The sequence below is a fragment of the Scomber japonicus genome, chromosome 12 (genome assembly GCF_027409825.1).
Source record: "Scomber japonicus isolate fScoJap1 chromosome 12, fScoJap1.pri, whole genome shotgun sequence".
Taxonomy (NCBI): domain Eukaryota; kingdom Metazoa; phylum Chordata; class Actinopteri; order Scombriformes; family Scombridae; genus Scomber; species Scomber japonicus.
This window is the reverse complement of record NC_070589.1, coordinates 18,362,693-18,387,459: the sequence shown is the minus strand read 5'-3', so window position 1 is coordinate 18,387,459 and position 24,767 is coordinate 18,362,693. Positions and strand designations below refer to the sequence as shown.

The 24,767-nt window shown below is 42.3% G+C and overlaps 1 protein-coding gene across 14 annotated transcripts in view; it reads right to left on the bottom strand.

Moving 5' to 3' along the window:
- The window catches only part of kmt2cb (lysine (K)-specific methyltransferase 2Cb), an 84,344-nt gene that overhangs the window by 10,598 nt on the left and 48,979 nt on the right, over positions 1-24,767 (bottom strand). For 5 of the 14 annotated variants that reach the window (XM_053330121.1, XM_053330127.1, XM_053330126.1 and 2 more), the window contains exons 18-44: positions 21,484-21,588; positions 21,191-21,372; positions 20,584-20,748; positions 20,377-20,483; positions 20,190-20,261; positions 19,535-19,747; positions 18,435-18,554; positions 18,016-18,141; positions 17,754-17,887; positions 16,403-16,595; positions 14,133-14,225; positions 13,804-13,851; positions 12,360-12,500; positions 12,202-12,234; positions 11,752-11,901; positions 11,518-11,659; positions 11,151-11,386; positions 10,876-10,949; positions 9,532-9,729; positions 7,320-9,305; positions 6,088-6,401; positions 4,356-5,956; positions 4,134-4,266; positions 3,149-3,215; positions 2,984-3,044; positions 2,621-2,853; positions 213-1,847 (exon numbers count right to left, since the gene is read on the bottom strand). In XM_053330121.1, the coding sequence (XP_053186096.1) occupies positions 213-1,847; positions 2,621-2,853; positions 2,984-3,044; positions 3,149-3,215; positions 4,134-4,266; positions 4,356-5,956; positions 6,088-6,401; positions 7,320-9,305; positions 9,532-9,729; positions 10,876-10,949; positions 11,151-11,386; positions 11,518-11,659; positions 11,752-11,901; positions 12,202-12,234; positions 12,360-12,500; positions 13,804-13,851; positions 14,133-14,225; positions 16,403-16,595; positions 17,754-17,887; positions 18,016-18,141; positions 18,435-18,554; positions 19,535-19,747; positions 20,190-20,261; positions 20,377-20,483; positions 20,584-20,748; positions 21,191-21,372; positions 21,484-21,588 (8,562 nt within the window). The remainder of the gene's footprint in view (positions 1-212; positions 1,848-2,620; positions 2,854-2,983; positions 3,045-3,148; positions 3,216-4,133; positions 4,267-4,355; positions 5,957-6,087; positions 6,402-7,319; positions 9,306-9,531; positions 9,730-10,875; positions 10,950-11,150; positions 11,387-11,517; positions 11,660-11,751; positions 11,902-12,201; positions 12,235-12,359; positions 12,501-13,803; positions 13,852-14,132; positions 14,226-16,402; positions 16,596-17,753; positions 17,888-18,015; positions 18,142-18,434; positions 18,555-19,534; positions 19,748-20,189; positions 20,262-20,376; positions 20,484-20,583; positions 20,749-21,190; positions 21,373-21,483; positions 21,589-24,767) is intronic. The other 9 variants (XM_053330134.1, XM_053330135.1, XM_053330128.1 and 6 more) reach the window with 8 other exon arrangements.

Genomic DNA, 24,767 nt, shown 5'->3' with positions numbered 1-24,767 from the left:
AGGCATGGGTACAAGTCAGATAATTGGATCAATATTGTGACTTCATGTTGGATGTTTTCACATAACAATGATTCATTGAAAAGCTGACAGCTATGGCTCATACCCATTTAACTATGTCATGCCTCCCATCTGAATCACTGAGCCTGTCTATGACTCACTATGTTGATCACCTCTCAGTGCTCTATAACTACATGACTAATACAAAGACTGACCCCATTGCTGTCCATGGAGCTTTGTCTGAGCAGGGTTTTGCAGTCTGCAGACTCCTCCTCCTCTGAGCGCAGGTGCTCCTCTGACCTCTGCTGGGAGAACCCTTGCGGGGGTGTACTCTTGTTCTTCAGAAGATGTTTCAGTAGTTCATTGCCAGCCTCACCCTTGTTTGGACTTTGCCCCACAGGGCAGGGAGACACACTCCCTTTACTGCCCTCCTGCTTCACAGAGCTCATTTCTGAGCCGATGGGCCCTTCTCTTAGACCATGACATTCACTGGCATCAGTCTGCTCCAGCTTTATGTTGTTGAGGATCCTGTCATGCTCCTGAGCCTGGGTCCTTGCTGTGTCTGATGAGAGGCCATGTTGTCCAGACTGCCCTCCAGAAAGTTGTCTCTCCAGTTCAGAGTGACTTGGGGTGGAGCATCCCAGTAAGGGGGACCTCGACAAGTCCTGGTCTCCGAAGAGATGGGTGTTTCTGGTTGGAGTTGAGGACGTGTCTGACACACACGGTGTGAGAGGGGCTGTAAGGTCTGAATGTGGAGTTGAAGGTGTCTTGATTGAATCTGCATCATCATCTTTCTTCTTTTTGCGGTTCCTTTTCTTTTTCCCTTTCTCGTCTGGGATGATGTTGGAGTAGAGCTGGATTAGGGACTGGCCTGAGCCTGGAAAGTTAGATGGAAGAGGTGTAGCAGAGTCAGCCCCAAATGGTGGACCCTCGCCTGGCATCTGAAGCATAATTCCTGGTCCACTAAACTGACGAGGTCTGGGCTGACCCTGGGGAAAGTTAGGTGCTTGCATGGCTAGATTATCAGGCCCCAAGTCTGGGGGCATCACCCCATTGCCCATCATGACCCTTCTTTCACCTTGCATGAATGTCCCAGGCGGTGAGCCCATACCAGGCTGCATAGCCTGTTGCTGTGGAAACACTGGTCCAAGTTGTTGCTGTTGTTGTATAGGAGGCCTCTGAGGTTGCATGAAGTCCTGTGGCAGCTCAGAGTTAAAAAATGGCATCTGAGCAAGTGGTGCCATATTCACATCAGGCCCCATCATACCTTGCTGCTCCATTTCCATGCGGTGTTTAAGGGCTCGCTGTCGTTCAACTTCCTGCATGAGCTGCACCCGCTGTCTCTCCTGCTGCTCCCTCAGCCTCTCCCTCCTCTCCCGCTCCTGGAAGCCCTCACTGAAAGGGTTGTTGTCATCAAACTTCACACCACCTCCCTGCATGGGTTTTACCCCACCTGGAGGAGCTGATGGTGCTTGGGTCTCCACAGGCATTTGTGAGTGTTGGGGTATGTTACCCATTGGCATCTGATGAGGTGGGCCAGGATTAACCACAGGGACCTGGGGGGGCATTATAGGTGGTATTCCTGGTCCGCCCATGGGCATGGGAGCACCAGGATGCCAGCCAGGTTGTGGGTTGGGAATACGTGGAGGTGCATTTGGTTGACTGGGATGAAGTGGCATCTGCATCATGGGGTTCATAGGAGGCTGGACCATTGGTGGACCACCGGGAACTATGCCAGCGGGACCTGGCATCGGGTGAATTCCAGGCATTATGGGTGTCATATTGTTTTGCTGCTGTTTCACTCGATACTCCTCTATCAGTTCAGCATGCTCCTTCTGCTGCTTGCGGATCTGAAACAAGACATAAGACAAAAAAATAAAAAATGTGACTGAAGTTCCATGAGATACAAAAATTATGGATAAAAACTCACGAGGATACAGGTTTACCCAATTGAATGATTGTACTCTAATAGTGGCTGATGACTTTCATTTTAAAGCAGGGGTTGGAAAACAAACTAAGCCAAGAGCTTTTTTTCAGCATTGTTCTTTGCGATATTGTTTTTTTAAGTCTGTTTGGAAATAGAAAATAGTCATGCACACTACTGTGCATACCTTATAGACCTATACAATGTGTAACATACCTACAATATTTGTTAAATCAATGTGACTAATTCATGTTGTGTTAACAGTGAAATATGCCCCCTCTGCATTAAAGAAATTATGTCCCTCAAAAGTGTAAAAAAAGAATCAAAAGGTAATGAAAATGAACATTGTGTCTTGCTGTTAAACTTGTTGGAAAAAATGTTGTCATTTGAGATGTGAATGTCTTTTGGGTAAAATCGATTGAATACATTTGTGGTTAAATAACAGAAACAATATTGCATAATTTAAAAAAGGTCTTTTTTTGTTATTCAGCTACACATGTCCATAACATGGTCTCAAGTAGTCTGGTGTTTACTCCCACATGTGAGCAAATGGTGGAGGGCCAGATTTGGTCCATGGGCTGTTACTTTTCAATCCATACGTTAAACCAGGAACTTTGCTCATAATATCTAGGGCGGTCATTGTGGGGAGCAGAGCTGAGATAAAATTCTGTGGTGGAGCTTGACAGGTCGAACATTTACCTGCTCCAGTTGTTTCTGCACTACACCCTGCTGCTCTGTGACATGTTTGAGCTGCTCAGCATCCTCCTCAGGGAACTCTCTCCCTGCCTTCTTAGCCGTTCTCTGCTTGGCAGACAGAGCCTTCTTAGACTTCCTGTGAGCTCCGATCTTCTCCTCTAGAAACTTCTGCTGCATTTGAAGTAGCTGCTGAGTCTCCTGGAGCCATTCCTCATACTGAGCCCTCTGAGCATTGTCTGAAAGAAGAAAAAGGCTCTTTTGTTAGCAATCTTGACAGTATAAAAAACAAACATCTTAACATTTCCAAGCCTGACAGACCTTCAAACAACAAAGTTGAAGATGCTTATGAATTTTTTGAAAACTTACTGACAAATCCTGGTCCAAAGTTTGGAGGATTTGGTCTCGTTACTTGTGTCAATTTGCCATCCTGATAACACAGTAGACACATATTTTATTAGATATTTACATATTTGCATTTTTTAAACAAACAATGTCTAAGCAGATCAATTGTTCTTTTTCAATTGCAATTACCTGTCCAACAACTTGTGGAGGAAGTTGTGTGCTTTCATGACAAGGTGGTGCAGGACCAGGAGGAAATCTGTGACATACAGCAACACAATAATTATAGTATCAATTCTCCTTTATAGTGGCACAGTATCCATGTGATTGTGTTATTAGGTTGGCATCACTAATGCTTAAAACCCAAAACAATGCATACATTTCCACTGCCCCCATTACATTTCAAAATCAATAAATCACTGTGTAACTTTAGACTAAAAGGGACCAATTTTTTGATTGTATGAGGTAGTTATCCATAGAGCAGCACCTGCAGTAGATTTGGGTGAGTATGCTCCTGGTTTGAAGAAGCAGACAGGAGTACACAGCCTAGAAGCTAAACAATGTACTAGTGGGGATGGGACCAGCAGCAAATTATATTTTAGCCATTTAAACTTAAAAAGAAAAACACTACACTATATATTTAGAATATTTTCACTGCCTTATTTTGCTGTCAGTAAGCCTTTCCTTTAGCACAACATTTTCTCAACTGTAGAAATTCGATATTCCTACAAATACTGCACACTGTTTTATGCCGCAGTAGCACATTTTGACCCAAACAGCCTATCTGCAGCATAATACAGTGCACAGCATGTGTAAGAATATGGAAGTTCGATGGTTGAGAAATTGTAGTGTCAAGGTAAAATGCTGTTCGACAGCAAGGTAGAGTAGAGAAAGTATTCCAAATATAGCATACACTTAAACTGATATTGATTTTTTTATTTTAATGGCTGAAATATGTTTTGCTGCTGGCCCCATCCACAGCAGTGCAGAGCTGGTTTCCCCGCCTGCTTCTCCTAACCTGGAGTGTACCAACCCAAATCTACTGCAGGTAAAACACTGAATATGAGTAACTATAGTCATACAACCCTACTTTAAAAATCCAAGTTATTCCTTTAAATAGAGCTTTATTAACCTGTATGTGAATATTATTCATGCAGAACTAAAAACATATTTTTACCTGTTCATAACCATTGGGGTCATTCCCATGTTGTTCTGAACCATAACCTTGTTGATGCCTTTCAAGGCAACCATCTTGGCTTTCATGATGGGGTCAGTGATGGCATCAAAATCTGAAAATGACACATCTTGCACTGTAAGAAATTGCACAAAAAGTTTAATTATCTCAAATAATTCACTTATATTGACATGAAGGAGTTGTACTGTAGGTTATATCATTTACCAATGTTGGGGAAGAAGGAGTCACTGGAACGTTGTCGTATCATGGCTTGCATCTGTCTCTGCTGCTGTTGCTCCTGCCTCTCCTGGTCAAGGAGGTCCTGCAAAAGGAGTGGCTGCTCTTCTAGCAGAAGAGGACGGTGTTGCTGGCCATGCTGACTTAATGCCTGGTTCAACATTGCCTGTTGGGTCTGGGTCAGGCTGCTCGGGTCCACTCCAGGGGCTAGCCCCACCTGCTGGTCTCCCCCAAAGCCAGTCATAGAAGCCTCTCCAGCAGAGGTGTCAGGTATTGTTTGGCTCATTCCAAGTCCGGATGTATGCTGAGTGTCAGTGACTTGGTTCTGCTGGGGCATGAGGTTACCGCCTTGATTGACAGATTCAACCATTGAATTTAATGACTGCTCTTCGGGCTGCTGTTTAATGAGTAAACTAGACAGGACTGGGGTGGAGTCAGAGAGAACTCCCTGCTGGTTTGAGGTTAAGGTGTTTACAGCGGCTTGCTGGTCTACTACCTCAGGGGGTTTCTGGCAGTCTTTGACCTCTGTTTTAATTTCTTTCCCAGATGCCAAAGAAGCAGAATCCTGACTCCCAGGAGCTTCCAGTTTGATTTCAGCTGAAGCGTGCTCACCTGTAGCATCTGACTTATCCGACTTTGCCAGTATAGATGCTGAACTAGAAGAAGCTTCAGTTCCAGCAGTGCTTGAGTTTTTGTTCATATCTGTGGTGTCCGTATTATCATCCATAGGATCACTGAGATCCAGTTCCTCATTGAACATGTCTTTCTTGATGTCATCTAGGTCAGGGTCTGTATAAGCAATGATGTCAAATTTTCCAGACGTTAGGAAGTCATCAAGGTGTAGGTCATTTGTCTCCAGATCAAGGTCTTTACCATCTTCAGGATCCAAATTCAGGTTTTCCAAGTCAGCATCCACCAAGTCTTTTACCTCTACATCTTCAAGATCTTTGACTGCCGATTCTTCTGCATCCAGTTTCTCCTCGACAGTTTCACTAGTGGCCACTGAGACAGTATCAGCCTGCCCAGCAGGGGGTGCAGTCAGGATCATTGATGCTGCCATGTTCTGGGTCTCATTTGAAGCAGGCTGACTCATGGATCTCATCAAAGGAGATTGTTTAAGCGTGTTGTTTCCTGACATTTGGGATTGCTGATGAAGATTGTTCATGCTGGCAGATAGTTGTACATGGCCAGTCTGGCTGGCCATGGGGTCTACCATCCTAGGCCCCTGATTAAATGGGAATCTGGAATCAAGTGGCCCTTGAAATCCTGGTAGCCTTTGAGCCTGTAAGTTGGGATCTATGTTGCTTCCATGCATGGCCCCAGGGGGGAATGGCATACGTGGCCTGTTTTCTGCTGCTCTGTGTCGCAGCTCAATGAAAGGCTGGCCCATTATGTTGTGCTGCTGCACTGGCATACCACGTGGTGGAAAGTGCTGGGGCAGCCCCATAGGGTTACCTGCCATAGACTTTGACATTTCGGCAGACATGGACCGTCTCATTTGAGGAGGGACATCATGCATTGGATGTTGTCCACGGGGAAAGAACTCCTGGGCCCCGTGAGGTCCTAGTACACCAGGTGGAAATGCAAACCTAAAACAGAATTAAAATATGTAAATAGAGAGGAAGAGCATTTCTAAAAATGTGTAGTGCTGTGTTGAAATACAGGTTATTTGAAAACAAAAATGTGTAATAAAAAGCATAATATTGAGGACAACACAAACCTTGGTCCCTGATGTCTCAAATTAGGATCTCCAGGATGTGGGCCCCGGGGGATTTGTCCCTCATTAGGGAAAGGGACACGCTGATCCCCTGGAAAAGGTCCAGGAAACCTCATTGGCCCTCTCATGGGTCCTTGTCCCGGATAAGGTGGGGGAGGGCGGCTGAACATTTCCCCCTGTTGCCCAGGGCCCTCCTGAGGCCAGGGTCGTGGTGTTCCAGGAGTCATGTTGCCAACAGGTTCCTGAGGGCCCCTCTCCTGTCGAATGGCACTCCTCTGTTGCTGCTGCTTCAGGATTAGTTCTCTGATTCGTTGTCGCTACAAAACAAAAGATTACAGAAATGTAAACTTTTTTTAATGCACCACCTATAGCTTACAATAGTGCTGCATTTTGAGCTGTTCAGTTAATTCCAGGCTATTAATTCCACATGTATAAGGTCAGTTTCTTTAACTGACTGCCAATGATGCATACTTTCAAAGTACACAAGTTTTTATTTCCTTTATCACATGTACTTATGTACTCATGCATAGTTAACACATACGATAAAATTCAAGACGTTAAAGATAGGAATACGATCTTAATCTGTTTTCATATAATTAGCCGTATATATTTATCAATATCAAATATTCAAAGATATAGTTACAAAAAGATAACCCATATATTTATTGAATATGGGTGAATATTAGGAATTAAAGTAAAGCTCAGTTTCTTTGCAGCTTGCACTATTTTTTAGTCATCATTCCTATCAGTAATGTAAACATTAAGCACACTAACACTTCTGTGATCTAGGAATGTGTTACCATTGCTAGAAAGGAATAAAACGTACAACGTAACAGGAATTATTTTTAGAAAATGAAATTAAGGCAAACATAAGATTATTATTATTATTATTATTATTATTATTATTAACAGTTGTAAGCGTCCACTTGAGTTTCTGGTTCACCTTTCACCTGTTCTACAGAATGAGGGGCTCTACATAATATGGCTAAAATGGTGGTTTGTTTACAGCCTGTGTGACCATCTGACCAATTGTGTTTCTTGCTTGTTGAACTTACAAATGCTTTGACATCTGATAGCAATAACAATCAAACTACAAAAATATGGACTAGGTTGTTAGAAAAAAATCTTTCAATACATTGTTGTGACTAAAGTGCACCTGTGCACAAATACAGTTTCAACAGTAATTTATGAATTATGAGATTTAGAATAGAACATAAACAACAGTATTCATGTACCTGTCTGAGTCTTTCCTCGCTCTCAGCAACTGCAACTCCCTGAGGCTCAGAGGACACACCAGGCATTTGTGGGTTGTTAGACAATTGGCCCAGGTCTTGAGGGGGAATTCCATTGTTACCCATACTTGACTGATCTTTAATTTCCATTTTTTCTGTTGACTGTGGACGTGGAGTCATGGGGGCTTGTTCAAATGGGTCATGGCTGGGTGTCTGATTGGGTCTTCTGGCGGGCGACTGAGTAAATCCATCTTCTGGCACATTAGGATGTTTTGGTGTTAGTGAGCCTGGATGAGGGAACGGCTCATGAAGTCTGCCTTGAGGTGAGGAGAAGGGGTCCTGGTTTCCCATTGGTCCTGGCCTTGGCCCCTGTCTGTTGAGCCCATCAGGGCCAGGCCGTGGGGTCCCTGGAGGCTGGGCGTAGGGGTCATTAAGCATTGGTCTGGGGGTCCCAGGTTGGGAAAACATATCACTGCCCCCTGGCCTTGATGTACCGGGTGTACTAGTAAATGGCTCCATTGGCCCCCTCTGGCTACCTGGTGACTTGGAAAACCTATCTGCCACAGAGGGCCGTGGAGTACCCGGCGGTTGAGCGTAAGGGTCCACTGAGTGGGAAGGTGACATCCGCTGTGCAGGGTGCGTCTGATGAGAAAATTGGTTCATCCCACCAGGGCGAGGAGTAGATGGAGCCTGTGAGTAAGGGTCTGAGGATGGGCTAGGGGTATTTGGTTGACCATAGTTGTCATGTGGACGTGGGGTGCCAGGAGGTCGGGCATAGGGCTCAAAAAATGGCCGAGGTTGAGTGCCGGGTTCATTGATGGCTCTAGGGTTACCTGGAGACTGACAGAAAGGGTCAGTAACTGCCTTGTTGGGACCAGCTGGTTGAGCAAATGGGTCATATGTGAAGTGGTCAGGCCTTGGAGTGGAAGGCGCATGAGCGTAAGGATTTCTAGACATTTGAGTCATTGGTCCTGGCTGAGCAAATGAGTGTGGTTGAGGCTGATGTTGGACCATTCTAGGAGGACTGGTGAAGTTGTCATTTCCAGGTCTTGGGGTATGTTGGGGCTGAGCATAGGGGTCAACCTGCTGATTCTGGGAGAACCTGTCAGTAGGATGTTGACTTGGTCGATTGAAGGGATCCTGAGCCTGAGGAGGGGGCATAGGTGTTTTGAACAGAGGGACCGAGCCAGACTCATTACTTCCAGGAATTGGTGTTAGTAAAGGCCTTGAGTAAGGGTCAGACAATATCATCCTGTTCTGGGCCATGCGCTGATAGGCCTCATTTCTTATCATTGGCCTGGAGTATGAATCTCTGCCTGGAGAACCCATTGGGGGCCTTCCTTGAGCAGCCTGACTTGCTCTGGGGGGACCCATTGGCTTCAGGAAAGGATCCATATCCCCAGCTGGTCTTGGGGTGTCAGGAGGTTTGGCATAAGGGTCATTGCTCATGGATGTTGGAGAGCCAAACGTTTCATGAGCAGGAGAAGGCCTCCCTTTGTCCTGCTGTTCCATCAAGGAGGTGGGGGATTTACCAGATTCCATAGGCATTCTACGACATGCATTTGGCCCAAGAGATGGTGGTCTTGGGGTCCCAACCATCTTGGCATATGGGTCCCATGGAGAAGAAGGTCTGGAACCAGAGGAGCCTGGTGAGAATACCTGTGGAGACTGAGGTTGAGAGGAAGGCCCAGATGGAGGAGGAGGAGGGGGCCGTAAGAACACATCCTCTGGAGGGCCCGAGGTGGGCGTCCCTGGTAGCTGTGGCCTGGCAAATCCTTCTTTAGAGTTGAGTTGCTGCATTGGGGACATGCTGCCATTGCTAGGCTGTGAGGCTGGGCTCTGGTTACCACTGTTGTTGCCATCTCCGTCTGACTGGCTGTTGGTCTGCTGCTGCTGCTGCTGTTGTTGCTGGAGTTGCTCATTCTTAACTTGCTCCAATTTCTGAGTGGCTTCAATTTTGGCTTGCTGTTTGCTCTTCTGCCTCATTTGCTGTTGGAAAGGTAGAGTGAAAAGTGGGATTAGATGTCAAAAAGGATGCAGAAAGTATCAGTCTCATGCCAAAAATGAACTGGACCTACTAACCACCAATGTCATCAGGGTTAACGTGGAGGATAGTGCAGTTGTTTAGGGAGCTTTTACTAAACCTCCTGTTAGCTGTCTTAATATAAAGTGGACCTGCCGCTGCATTCCCTGACTTCATTGCATACACTCTTACCTGTCTAAACTTCCACTCTTGTTCATGCTCTGACTCTTTTGGTTTCAAAGGGTCTTTAAACAGCAGTTCTGTGTCTAGTGGTATGTTGGGATCAAACACCTCAGGGGGCTGTTGCTGGGGATGGTGCCTCTTCACGGTCTCATTTGACATCTGGACTTTGTTGATGCGCAGGGCAGCTCGGTTATCTCTTGCCTTTTGCTAAAGAGTAAAATCAATCACAATGTCAAGACAAAACAGATCAGACATACATACTTCATCAAACAAAAGATGCCAAAAAAAAAGTTACCTGTGCAACTGTAACTCTGAGTAAACATGGAGATTTATTAATTGAGAAATCTCACTTATACTAATCCAAAACTGTGTATGTAACATTAAATTCTCTTACATAGCATTTGCTTCAATATCTCACAATATCTAAAAATGATATACAGCTTTCATTAAATGTCATTAACAACCTGAATAAACAAACCAAAAGAAGGTCTAGAAAATCAAAGTGGTGGTAGAGTGAAACTGCTCCAGTTAGCAAAATAGTCAGGGCTGGGACACCCCAATATAGTCAGAGAAGAAGGAAACCCTTCTATATCAGGCTGTTACCGTCCTCTTGTTTCTAATGAAGGAACAGGTTGCCAGTGGAAGTGAGAAAGGTGTTGCCGCCCTATAGACCAGGTTGGTTTGCTAACCTACAACTGAGACATAGTGTTTATCTTAGATATCAGGGCTCTCAGTTTGATTTTAAATTTCATATTTTATTTTTATTGGGTAGGCCATATAACAATGACATTTGTCATAGAATAAGTATTCTATGCTGCTGGACTGCTATTTAAACTCACACTTTATACCCAAATGCATTGGTTTTTTGTTCCGTCTATATTCTGGGTCCCCTATTGGACTCATTTACTGTAAATCACATGCAGTTATTTCCTGAGGCAAAAGTACATGTCTGACCATAACTGGAAAGTTTAAGTGAGATATTGAAAGAAATCACTATTAAAGAGAACCGTAAACATGTAACCAGTGGCAAATACAAGATACATTTTTAATCAAGACTAGGTATTTGAAACTGGCCTCTACAAGATAAAATTACTTCTAGTGAACTTAATTACTGAGACCATAGTGAGTTCTAACACTGAGCAGGGCTTCCTATGTTAATTAGTTCATCTGTGAATGGCCGGATTTCAAATTGCATTGGCAAGAGGCAAGAGGCCAGATGCGATACAGGAGCCTGCGTTCTGCATACTAATATGTTGGTGTGACTAGTAGTGACAGTTTGATGTCTGGCATGCTTCAAAGTGTTTAGGCTTTGAGATATTTAAAGAAACGGGCAAATTCAAAAAGTGATCTTACCACATATGGGGCCCTGTCTTGTGAACTAGCTTTCCTCCAAAGTTTTGCAATTTGCTTTACTCTGGTAGACCAATCTGTTGGAAGAATAAAAGGAGTTGTCATTGAAACAGTCTTACAGAGCATACTAGGTATTCTTTCAACTGTGTGACTGTGAGACAGTGTAGTGGGTACAACCAAAAGAGATAAGAAGAAATAAAAATGAGAACAAAATCACTAACACCACAAATGTGAACAAAGGGAAGTCATGTTTTAAAGCTTTAGAGATGTATGCCAACCTGGGTATTCTTCTTTGAGGTTAGGGAAATTGACATTGGTATACAGGACAGGCGCTACAGTGGCTAGCTCTCCAAGTGTTTCTTCCTTCTCCCACTTGAGTGTACTCCTTTGGGCATTTGACATGGCTTCAGTTTCCCCCTCAGGCAGAGATCCAGGGGGTGTAGGGCCAGGGCCATGGGCAGGGGAGGGCCATGGACCAACTGCCTCTCTAGGCATCTGATTAAACTTCCTATCCCTGTAACAACAGTAACAACTCTTGAAATATTCTTTAATCACCACGTTCTGGTTATATAGATTTAAAAAAAAAGAAAAAGAAAATTAATCTTGCAATATATAGTAGTTTACAATGAGGTAGCAGTACATTACCTTGGATTGTCAGTGAAAGGCATACGGTTAAGGGGGGAGAAATTTTCTGGGATGCAGGGCCCTGCTCCTGGATTTGTAGGGAAGCGTTGGTTTGGTCCCATCATACCATTGATCACTGGCATCCTTGGAAACATGGGATTCCCTACACACAACATTTTACACTGCTTTAGATGCGTGGATTTTCCAAAACCACAGAAGCCCAGCCCAGACATGACAAAGTGACTAATGATGTACCTGTGTTGGGGTGAGGCATACTAGTGCCAGGTGTGGCAGGGAGGGACCCTGGACCCTGGTGATGAGGCACCTGTGGTGGTGGAGGTGGTTGGCTTGTGCTGGGGCTAAGGACTGCTGTAAAGAGATCCTCCACATCCTTGCCCTCCAGCTCTGTAACAGCATAATATATGTATGTGTATATATAATACCCACCAAGGTAGGAGTATGAACACATTGAAATTTCAGAATTCATTACCCATGTGCTCTATACTGATGCCAAATTCTGTTTTGTTTTCCAAAATGATAAGGCAATAAGTGAAATGGGCACTCAAGAATGAGCAAAAAAAAAAAAAGGAGTGACCGTTCCAAAAGTTTTATTATTGTTATTGCTGTAACGACACTGCATTAGGAATTTACTTGTCATAATGAGTATAGACAAAAATGTATCCAAGACAGGAATAAATTGCAAACCTGGAATTTTGATGAGTTTGCTGAGAATTGATTCTGAAACAAGGAAAGAATAAGAAAAAAAACAGATTATTTGTCTTGTATGAGGTTTTAAAATAATAGCGTAAAACACCTGCAAGTATCTTCATGACAACAATGAATATCTAGTCTCCCACACTGACCATCAGTGACCATCTTGTCTAGCTCTGGGCTGAGAATACCGTCCAGGGGTTCCTCTGGGAGGGTTCGAGGTGTCCTCCGGCCAGCCTGAGAGTGGGGCGCCACCAGGGAATTGTCTGCCAGGGGCCCAATGTCCAGGCCAGCTGTGGAAACACACACAGACATACAAAAACAAATCTTAACATGCATGCATACACACAGAGAGCAACCAACAAAATACTCAACCAAAAGTGTGATCATAAATATTAGACTTGAAGTGAGAACATGTATATTGTCTTAAGAGTCTGTGGAATGCAATCAAAAATGAGTATATGATTACAGCTCCTTGGGGGTTCCTGTGTTGTCTAAAAGGAGTGTATTGGGAAGTGTGAAAAGACAGAAAGGGCATACTAATTCTCTATAAAGAAGCACTAACACTTGAAAGTTTGTGTTGCAAATATTGCTAACCTACCAATTATATTGTTGTTACATTGTCTTCTTCATAAACAACTATTTACCATGTTAGGAACTATATAAAACCTTTGTCAAATTATAAATCATTAATCCAATCAATCTTTAGGTTACTTGTGCAATCCTGATTCTCTGAGTACATTTTACATTATGTCATTTGGCAGATGCTTTAATACAAAGCAACTTACAAGCGAGGCAAAACCATCAAACTTTAAGTAGCAGAAGCATGAGTGAGATATCTTACTTCTGGATAAGGCACAATTATCTCGTTACTACATTACTGATCAAACCTGCATTATGTTGGATTTTCTTTTTGTTGTTAATGTCTAATGTGTGAACTACACAACTATTCCATACTATTGTTGTATATACTTTATTTTTCCATTGTCTTTGACAAGAAACACTTTTATTGACATCAGGTTGGTAGCAACCATTAGTTGAAAAGATCTGCATTAGAATAAAATCATATTAGCCCATACAGCACTGCAGCTGAAGAAACTAGCAGTTACAATAAACGAAGGGCATGTATTGCAGAGCTTTTTGTCACCCAGCTACAGGACTGAGAAAAGTAGACCTTCACTGTCCTCAGGAACTGGAAGGACGTTTGCCAAGACCTCTTGTCCTGAAAATTGCTTAGTTCTAAACTGCTCATTTCATGAATGCCATGATGTCCTTGTTGATTTGTTTCAGTCTCATCTTGAAGACCTCTCCTGATTATGTGGCTATGGATTTGTTCACTTTTGTCTTCAAAAAATATCACAAGTGTAAAAAGGTTTACAAGGCTCAAAAACAAAAGATTGACACACCAAAGACATTTCAGTGAATACTGTGCACTGGGTTAGGTAAGCACTACACAGTTTGTGAGTGTTACAACAATCTGAAATGGTTGAGAAAAGTATGAAGCAGCTTGTATACATGCACACTGAAATAGACACACACTGTAAGAGAGGAAGAATGCACTAAAGCAAGGGGATTAGTAGGCCATAGCACCCTTACCAAAAGGAGGAGGTGAGCTGTCAACCTGGAAGGGGCAAAAATCAAGACCTACAAGAACCCAAAACCAGATAAAATGAGTGAAAAAATAGTGAAGACAGAACAAGCACAACACGCTTTGGACAATGCAAAAAAAAAACAAGGATAAAACCAAAGATGAACAACAAAGTATTGTTCAAGAATGTGACATTAAATAAATCTTCCAAGCGGTGAAAGTAAAATAAATTTGCTGTCTGAGGAAATTTCTGAACTGGGAAGAAAAGATTTAGTAAGTCCACAGCTAGGTGAATAATTTCTTGTAGCTGTGACCATCTGTGAAATATATGACGCACCAGAGTCACTGCTTGGCTTTCCGAGCATTCCCAAGATGTCTGCATCAGTGTTCAGAACATCAGATAGATCAACTAATGGTTCCTCAGATGTCTCTGTAAATGGGAAAAAAGGAAGAAACAAAAAAGAAAGAAAACCAAAGAGTCACAAACCATAATTGATGGTGATGTTGAATGGACATGAGGTGGGACTTGGAACCATTTATTTAAAAGCCAGATGTAAAATTTGTAAACAACAGTTGAATTGACTGGCCTCTGAGAGAGCTGAAAAGTATGGCACCAAATATGTCTTTGAGTATTACTTAACTGATTAGGGCTCCGACCAGACAGAGCACTTTTTACCAGCGTGGGATGATCTTTTTGCTCACTGCTTTTGTGTTGTGAGCACCTTGCGTTTTTGCAGGAGCGCCCTAAACCTCTTGAGTTGAAAAAACAACTCAGAGCAGAAAAGCACCCAATGTTGTTTGCGTTTTTTCACATTGTCCAACTGAATTGAGAGGCAAGCCTTTTGTGGTGCTGACGATAACTACTGGAGGCAATTACGGAGAGCAAACGAGTAGTAGCTGTTGCTGGATACATGGAGCTATACCAACTGTAGATAACTATCTAAAAATATATATATATATATATATATATATATATATATATATATTTTTTTTTTTTTTTTTTTTTTTTTTAAGGTACGGATCTGTGAATTTACTTCACAATGGTTAGACTAAGGACAGGTAATTCAGTGGTTGCATAGCAACAAGACAAAAAACTGACTGTGACTAACTTACTGCTCAAGACATGAAAATACCAAAAAGCATGCTGAAGATCTTAAACATTATAGATTGATTCAACACCAGTTTCTAGTATTTGATTGAGGTAATTAAATAAAACAATTAGATAACTGTGAGTCAGTAAAAATAAATATTTAACATTTTGAATCTTCAGTCTCTGAATACTCCTCACTGAAGAAAGGCACAACCAAGTACAGCTGCCATGTGAGCAAAAAATGTATATAATACTTCTATCCTGCACAGATTATCCACTCGAGATTGTCTATGGCTATAACATTACAATTATTGTCCATTGCAGGAAAACACTGCTCAGTTTTCTTTATAAAAGATATTTAGTTAAAAATTACATTGCCTGCCCATCTCCCCATTGCTGTTAAAATCTAAGCAATCACACATTTTCTCTTTTTTTTCTAATGCATGTTTCTAAGTTAAATATTGCACTAGGAGTGGAAGCAATGATCTCTAACAAAGATATTGTCCAAGTCAAATATCTGTCCTTTCCATCATTGTCAAGTACCACTCATGATACTATATTATGCTTCTTTAAAAAAAAATAAAAAATCACACAACTGTATACAAGATGGTATCTATCTAGCTTATCAAATGTACTTCAGCTGTGATGTAAAAAAAACCCTTCACTCTTATTTACTACTGACTAAAATAAATTATACAAACTTAATATTCAAGAAATATATACTATGTCTCTACCCACATAGAAATCTGCCTAAATGGAGTGCAGGTGGCAGGTATGATCAAAATATGTGATATATGATGTGATACATGAGTTGATCAAATGGTGAGAAGTTGTGTGGCTGAAGCAGCATTTCTTGTTGAGCGGGGATTGGCCTATGGTCTACTATGAATAGATGTATGGCAAAATATAAACATGTGGATTCTGCTATAGCAAACCATGTTAGAAATGGGTCCACCAGTCTATACTGTTACCATTCTGTTTCAGGTATTTGGCATTTTGTTTTCTGGCTGCAAGTCGTCATTCAGGTCGGCACAAAAATCAAGAGAGCAATAGACAAAAAGTGCAAGAGGGGGCAGGCGAGACAGAAGCGAGCTTGCAGAGAGAATGGAAACAAATATAAATGAGAACTAACATTTTGGAATTATGTGTAATTATTTGGTGCAACAGTAAAGTGGATGGGGAAGTAGTCTCAAAATCAAGTATGAATATTGTATGAATGTGAAATACTGTTTGAAAGTGTTCAGTGGACCAGGGTAATACTCATTTCACCTGTTTGCAAAGGGTAACATGGAGTGAAGACACTTCTAGAGATGAACTGAAAAATAAAATAACCGGTTATCTTCCAAAATGAAAATAAACTCAAGATAGCCTCGTATCAGGATTTTACAGTTCCTGAAGCAATTCCCTTCCAGTAATCGAATTGTTTACGTTGCTAAAAATAAATTGGTCCAATGCATTGCTATGAATAAATCAAACATTACATCCCTTTTGGACTACCAAGGTAATAGTATACGTACGTGCCGCTGCTGGTCTGGCAGGAAGGGATGCTGTTGAGGTGCTGAGCAGAGGATTTGATGAAGGGTCCAGGAAGCTGGTGGTGGGGTGCCTTCTCTCCACTTGGCTTTGCCCTTCTTCCAATAAGCCTGATTCCACCCCCTGCTGCCTGCTCTGCTTGCTTTTGTCCAGTAGGTCCTTGCCAAAGAACGCCTCCTGAACATGACAACACAAAACACTGGTCAGTTCTCTGTGTTGACACTTTCCTTTAAGAACTGTCAGCTTACCTTTCCTAACATCATTCTTGGGAAATGCACCACGTCACATCGAAATTATTAAGACGGACATTGAAGGCTCATGGGAACTGACTGAAGTGAAACTGAAGCTCTGAAACTAACAGTCATGTTGTTGCTGACTTCGCTTTTGTCAGCACCTACCTACCCAACCACTTATACCCACAAGTCATCTACTATCCTCAACAACATGCAACTGCAGCTCCCTGCTGCACAGAGACATTAAAAGCCCAACGTGTAGCTGTTTCAATAATTAATGAAATGTGCTTCACTGTGTCGGACCTTTAGATTAGCCTGAACACCTCCCTCTTCTCCCTACTGTGGTGGGATAAAGAGCAGCACTGACAGCTGCCTGTGGCTTAATGCACATCACATATCTATGTTTTGGCCAATACAAGGTGACACTGAGATACTGGCTTAAGATAAGGAGCCTTGAAGTCATATCCAGTTAAGCATTTGTACATCAATTCATAACCCAGACAGGAGCCATTTAAAGAGCATGATCAGAGAGTTCCTTTAGGCCCTCACTCTTTCAAAAAAGCTCACAGAAGGGGCACCGTGCACCAAAGTTCTGTGAGTGGTTCTCAGGCAATGTACTTTGAATTCCCAACCTTCCCAAGGGTGAGATAAAACACATTTTATGAAGATATGGCATGACAAGACCAGACAATCTGTGCATATGAATGTGAAGCTTGCACAACAATAAACCAAAAATAGATTTGATGAAATCAACTGATGAAATACAGCATTTTAACGAGTGCAATATGTATCCCTTATGAATGAATGTGTATGTTAGAATATGCAATACTTAAAATGAACATTCACTGGTAGAAAAATGTGGTTTCTATGTTGGCAAACGAACCCTGTTTATTACAGCTGATTATTTTGGATCAACATTTACAAAACAGGGACAGGCTTTCTACTTAAAATCAGTTACATTTTTTAACACACTGATACTGGAGATACATCGATATACACTGACAAAGTGTAATGCTATATCTCCATTCATTTACATTCTTACACACCATTACTAATTTACTGGGCATGTCAAACATGTATGCTATCAAAGAAGGTGACAGACCTGCAGGTATGCAGGAAAGGCTTCCTCCAGTTTGGTTTTCTTCTTTCTGTAGCGTTTCTTTATTTTTTCCTGAACTTCTGGTCCAGGAGGTGTCTCATCCACAGGAGGATCAGGCAGCGCCTCTGTCCATCCTACTACAAAGTAAAAACTTGTATTATAATCTAGTTTTGCTGTGTCTTCAAAAACGGTAAATATGAAGTAAAAACATACTTGGGAAATATCTATCATAATTATTTATGTGCATTTTTAGTGGTATACAGACCATCGTCTTTTCCAATATGATTCTCTGATACAGAGCCAGAGGAATCCTTTCTGCAGAGGGATCGTTTGGCCTTGCCTGGACCTTGACCTGGACGGCTCCTCTGGCGCACCATGAAACCACCAATTCCTTAAAAGGAAAAGTTACAAAATTAATATCAGAAACTCAATACATGAACCTATAATAAACCCAACATTAGTTATAGTCAGATATGTGATATGATTTGAGGAATGCTGAGTTTTGGGTGTATTGTTCAATCAGTTGTCCACTGCATATAACATGAAGGCTCCAAAACACTAGATAGAGCCCTCTGTACATCAGAGGCCCTGAGATGGCAGTGCTTAGCTACAGCTACAACGTCGGGCATGTACTGCACCATTTTACGCTTCAGAGGAGCTGTCTCCTTCAATCAGGTGCCCTACCCGGCCGGTACGGTTTCCTCTTCCTCTTCTTGCCGCCGTCGGCCCCCTTGGAATCGTCTTCTGCTGGCTCTCGCTCTAGGCTTGAGTCAGACTTCGCCTCACAATCTAGGAGCTCCGCCTCTGCAAGAGGGAGAGAGCATTGATGATGAGTGACAGCCCTGCGGCAGAGAACACCCCAGCCAGGCCCCTCTCCCTCACCACAGCGGTAAGGTCAATTCTATCTGAACTTCGCTCAGTGGAAGGACATTAGCCTGATTGAAATTATGTTCCATTTCATTGGGCTGTTATTTCCGGTGTGACTTTTTCTTTTTTAAGCTCTTTCTTTTTTATGATCAGATACAGCTTTTTTCATGTCTCACATGAAGAAGGTAGAGCTGGACTTTGGATGTGGATAAGCCAATACCAGTATAACTAATTAGTGGCATTCAGAGCCAGTGGGCCGAATCATACAGTAGCAGATCACAGCATTCTCCTCAATTGATCTGTATCCTTTATATAAAGCCCAACTGATACTTTCTCTAATTGAGACAATTGTGCTCAATATATGGCAGCTTTTTAATAATTAGAACACTGAATTGTGGTCGTAAAAGTACAGCACAGCGTGTCAGCCAATCACACAGTGGTGCTACACATTACATAGAAACTGGCTTAAATAATATTCACACTACAAGCATCAGTGAGCGTAGTAAGTAGTTCCACATTTTACTCTGTTGTATTTTGTTCATGCTGCAGATAAAGAGGCTGTCCAATCTTTTCCAAACCCTTCTGCCACATCACTTATATCTCTGGATTTTTTTTTAAAGAAATCTGTAATTCAGGCCACATTCTCTAAATGCACAGATAACTATCAAATGTATCTAAATTGCATCAGGTTTTAGTCATTTGAAGAGTGAACTGTGCAGTTGTATGAAGTTGAAAACATCAAAGCAGAGGGCTACAGAATTAAATAAGCCAAACTGGCAGAAAAAAAACAGCCTGCAGTAAAAATTGGTGGTGGGAAAAAACACACAAAAAAGCCAATATTGATAGTCCACTTCCCAATTATACTGAAGGCCAATAGTCTAAGATGAAAGAGGAAGCTTGTGTGAAAAGACAAATACCTCTGTTGTCCTCTATGTCTTCATCACGAGAGTGTTCTGAGAGAGGGTCTACAGGGGCCTGAAGCACTGCCACACTGTTCTGGTTAATAATTTTCAGCTTCAGCTTCGGCTTGGGTTTCCTGCGCCGTGACGCAGTAGCAGACAAGCTCTGGAGCTGGCAAAGCCCTGACTCTGTCAGACAAACACCATCCTGGGTATAGGTCCTTGACAGATCTGAAAAAGCCAAATCAAAATGACGGCTTAATTGAGCAATAAAACCATCTTCAAGAAAGAACAAAAATAAGAGTCTACAGCTGTTCCAGTAGCTCTGTGAGGCAGTACATGAGCTAAATGGTAATATCTGCGTGCCAACATAATTACAATGATAATGCCAGCATGTTGAGAGTCAGCAGGTGTATTGTTTATGATTTTCACCATCTTAGTTAGTACTTAGTACTGTATTAGCATGCTAACATTTTCCAATTAGCACTAAACATAAAGCACAGCTAAAGTCAACAGGAATATAACTGCAAAAATATGATTGTAAACAAAGGTATTGGTCAAAAAATTTATTGTTAATTCGTCAATAAAACATGAAGTCATGCCAGTGGCATGACTAAAGTATTTCATTGACTGTTATTTACATTTCATCAATTTGTGAAACTGTGAAGCTCACCCATTTCTTTAGCCTTTGTGACAATCTGTGTCATGACTACAGGCTCAATGGCGTCTCTGGCCTTGGTCACAACTGCAGCATAGGACACACAGAAGCCAACAAAAACAAATGTTAAAGTTAAGTCAATTCACACATGTTAAATCTATTCACGCAAAAAACACATTCAGAGTAACCTCTGTGCTCCCACCTTTAGTGGTTTTGAAAGTTCGGCACATTGTGCAATCAAAGCTGTTTTCTGCAGCTTTCTCTACATCTTCTTCTGAATGGAGACCCTGACAAGAGGCATGAAACCATCTGTAGACAGAAGAACAAGTTTAGATGAGAGCCCATTATATCTAAAAAATTAGCAAGCCAGTTCTCTTTTGTTGACAGGTTTTGTAGAAACACTGCATACCTATCACATTGGCGACACTGCACGATAACGGTGCCTTCATTGTAGTCTACCAGACAGATGGGGCATGTTGCAAGGCTGGCACAGGGGGCACATTGGGTGTAATTATTCTGCCAGTCACACCTTAGGCCTGGAGTGGTGGCGCCACACTGGGTACAGGACACACACCTACAGGAGACAGAGAGGACAGAGGTCATTCTACCCAGGTTACTACAAAGAGGATAATTCAGATTGCTGCAAAAATCCAGCCTACTCGCTGTACCTTCAACATGCTAAAAGTATGATGTTATTTCCTATTTGTCTGTCATCTTAAGTTATCCCTTATTTATAATATTTAAGACAATCATGCCTTAATGAACTGAATTGAGACCAATTTTAAAATGGCGGTGGCTGATAAAGCATTATAAAGAGAGACACTGATTAGAAATAGAATGTGGTAAATTGGCCAGAGTTGCTTGTACAGAACAGATAACAGCTACAGCGTAAAATATGAAATTGTTATATACTTTACACAAACTTAACACATATCAGCTGAATCTGACAAGAGACACCAGGTGTTATTTAAAAGCTTAAACAACATTTGACAAAATTACATTACAGAATTACTCACCATTTGCACTTCCAGCTGTCCTTGGGTACGTTCTGCAGTGGAGGATCCAGGCAGTAGGTGTGATAACTGATGTCACAATCATCACACAACAGCAAGCGGCCAGGGTCTGTGGCCTGGCCACAGGCTTCGCACACTGTACACTCCAGACAACGCCAGCCTTTACTCAGCACCACCTTGGTGATCTGAGAAAAATAATGATACATTTGTCGGTGTGCTGTAGTGATGTACATGATAGGATGGTATTTCTCTTATGTACTCAAGTATATGTGCAGTGTACTCAATAATGAGCTTACCTTTATGCCTACACAGAATGGATGGTAACACTGGCCACACTGAGCACATGCCAAAAGACGGCCCTCTGCACCTAGGCCAAAGCTCCCACACACCACACACATGTCCTGAAGGAAAGAAAGACATTATGAAATGCCCATATCATGCAGGATGTTCACTTTAGGTGGTGAAATAAGCTACTGCTACAATAGTTCCCACAAAGTCAATTTATTTTTTCCTATTTGCACAATTAAAAGAATTTTACTTTCTGTGTTTAGAAAACAAATAATCTAGTCAGTTTTTCAAGAAGAAAAACAAATCTGACAGCTGCTCAATCTTAAAATGAGTTTGCCTGTCCACACCCCATCACATGAGGATCAATATGTCCTGCATATTCATTTAATGCCACTGGCACTGTAAATAGCACTATACCCTGAATGCTGACAGGAGGACATTAACTAAACCTGTTAGCCGTTGAGTAAGAACAGAGCAGTGGTGCTCTATCCTAAAACACAGATGTGCATGAAAGCATCTTGAAATACTACTGCAGGACCACTTTTGCACCTTTTTAATTAGGATGATTGACAGAACAGTGTGTTCCCCTTCTAGTCAATTCAACTGGCGCAACACATATAGTATGAGATTTGAGATATCACACTCCCACATGGCCTGACTGAAGGCACCTCTTTTCACACTTTTAAGCCAGATGATCTGTGGTGATGTATGTGACTCCCCACATGCACATATACACATCCGTCATCAGTCATCCGTGAGTTATTTCGCTTCTCATTTTGTGAACAACCCCTCTGCTAACTAAAGCAAGTCGGCTCTGTTTCTTCAGTAGGCTACTACTTACTTGAAGGTAGCTTGAAGGTAACTTAATGGCCACTGTTGGTGTTAGCCACTGCTCGCTCCTTTGGTGAATGTGGCTATCCACAGAATGCTAATTTTATCCACAATTTTGTGTGTCGGAATGAGCAACAAGCCTAAAAATGTGAAGAAGTTGTCTTCGGTCTGCCACTGTCCTCAAGAGTGTGCATGAAAAGGACTAGCATGAGGCATGTCTTGTCTGTCTATGTCCACACCAGGAGAACATTAACTTAGCCAAGTCCTGTACGTTTTTTGTCAGCTCCAGCTCTCCACCACCAGAAATCAAGTGTGTTTATGGTTGTTCTAACCCTAACCCAACTGTTTCACTATGGAGGTAAGATTACAAAGCATATTTTGTGTTTAACAGTGTTTATATAGTGCAGTCTGTCAGTGTTATGGGTGTCTCACTTGTCATACTGACAGCAGTGACACAAAAGGGTAACAAGGCTACCTTGGCTACGCTGGCTAGCTTACACTCATGAGCACGCTACAGCAAAGTGGGGCGCTGCCAAAACATTCCAGGTGGAACTCGCACTCTGGAACTATAGTTCCACACGTCAGAGTAAGTGAACTGTTTGCGGCAAACCGTTACCAGTGGGGTGCATGCAGTTCTGTGCACGCACCATACCAGTTACAGTTTTAGGTCAGATATATGCACCTTCAACAGATGTGTTGGGGTGGTGTTGGCTTTCCTCCAGGAGAGAGATATTGGCTTATTAGCCTATCTGGATCAGGCAGGCAGTGGCACAGCTAGTTCTATCCATGCATGTACTACTAGAGTTGGATACCGGACTAAAAATGGCACCTACTCAGTCCAATAAGAATTGCTCGGCTGGCACATATGCCAAAAGAAGTTTATAGCTTTAGGGTTAGCTTCTGCGATATGCAACCCACTGAATATGGGCAGTAGTGTTTCCCTCACTGACCCCACATGCAAGTTCTACTCAGCCCATAGACTTTACATTGTGATGATGTCATGGATTTTTAAATCGATTTTCTCGGCTCAAGGAAAGTTTTACAAAGATAAAAACTCGATAGATAAAAAATTCTTAATATAAAGAATCGTAATTGGCCTTGATTGCAGTTTTAGACGTCTCGTCTACAATGGAGGTCTGTGGGGAAAATGCTTTTTGGGTCGCAGGGGGATTTTTCTGAGTGGCGGCGGCCTATCTAGTTCTCATAATACTCCCATGGTTCTATCGCACATTCAAGCACTGGGCTTTTCAGTGAATCTGCAGAAAAGTTTGCCAACCCCGAGTCAGCAGTTCTCTTTTCTTGGGTAGGAAAGTGGAGCATGTCTGTCAGAGCACAGAGTGGCTGCCTTTCTCCACCGTCTTGCTCAACTTCAGTTGGGACGCAAGCTGTGTTTCTAGAAGATTTTACACCTAAAAAGGTATAATGACATCTACAATTGCTGTAGTGCTGCTCAGGCTATTAAAGATGCCCTTGTTTTAATGCTGGACTCAATCTCATTGGCTGTGTGCCCCAGGTCACCTCCAGAGGAGGCTAACAATAACCCCTTCTTGCATGTTGGCTCTCCTCCCTAGAGGAGGAAAACCCGATTTACTATGCCTATAGGGAAGGTGTCTTTGCGCAAGGTGTGTCCATATGCCTCCCTGAGGGGGTGGGGAGTTCTGTGTGATGGTGCGGCAGTTAGAGGGGTCAGGATGTCAGAACAATGCAAGCTTCACATGAAAAACCAGGAGCTGCTAATGACTTGCTTACCTCTAAAGCATTTTCGTCTGGTTCTAAGAGGCCAGTATGTTCTGTTCAGGATAGACAATACAACGAGGGACCTATTCACTTCCCCCATTAAGTGTCCTGCTCTCTGTGATGCAGTGTTAATGTTCTGTCTCTCAGAGCCACCCATGTCACAGGCTCGAGGCAGAGTCGAGGTTGCACCCATTGGTGGTGACTCAAACATGAATATTGGCAGGGTGCAAGTGGACCTCTTTGCCTCCGGAGCAAATACCCACTGCCCCCCCCTTCTTTTCCATAATAGACAACAACATGCCTCTGGGAATGGCTGCACTAGCTGGCATCATGGGCCAACATACTCCTGCATCTCCGTATACTACATACTTCTATACTACATACTAAACGACCAGATAGTAAGCAGACCGTTTACACTGTAATAAACTACACGATAACCCACAATGCATTTCGTCCCTACCCGAGCTGAAATCAGCAGGCAGAAGCTGATTTCATTTTAGCTCTAACTCAGTAAATATACCACTTTATCGACATTTCTAACCTTTTTTAGACAAGAAAGTAGCCCTTTAGATCCACAATGTGACGCTAATTTGTCCAAATAACACCTGTTTAAAGTTTTGTTCCTGCAAATTTGGAGTCACTCAAGTTAGTAACAGTTAAGTAACACACTTCTGGTCATTTTCACAAAATAAAACACCCGTTACCTTTTATTATTAAGAAAACC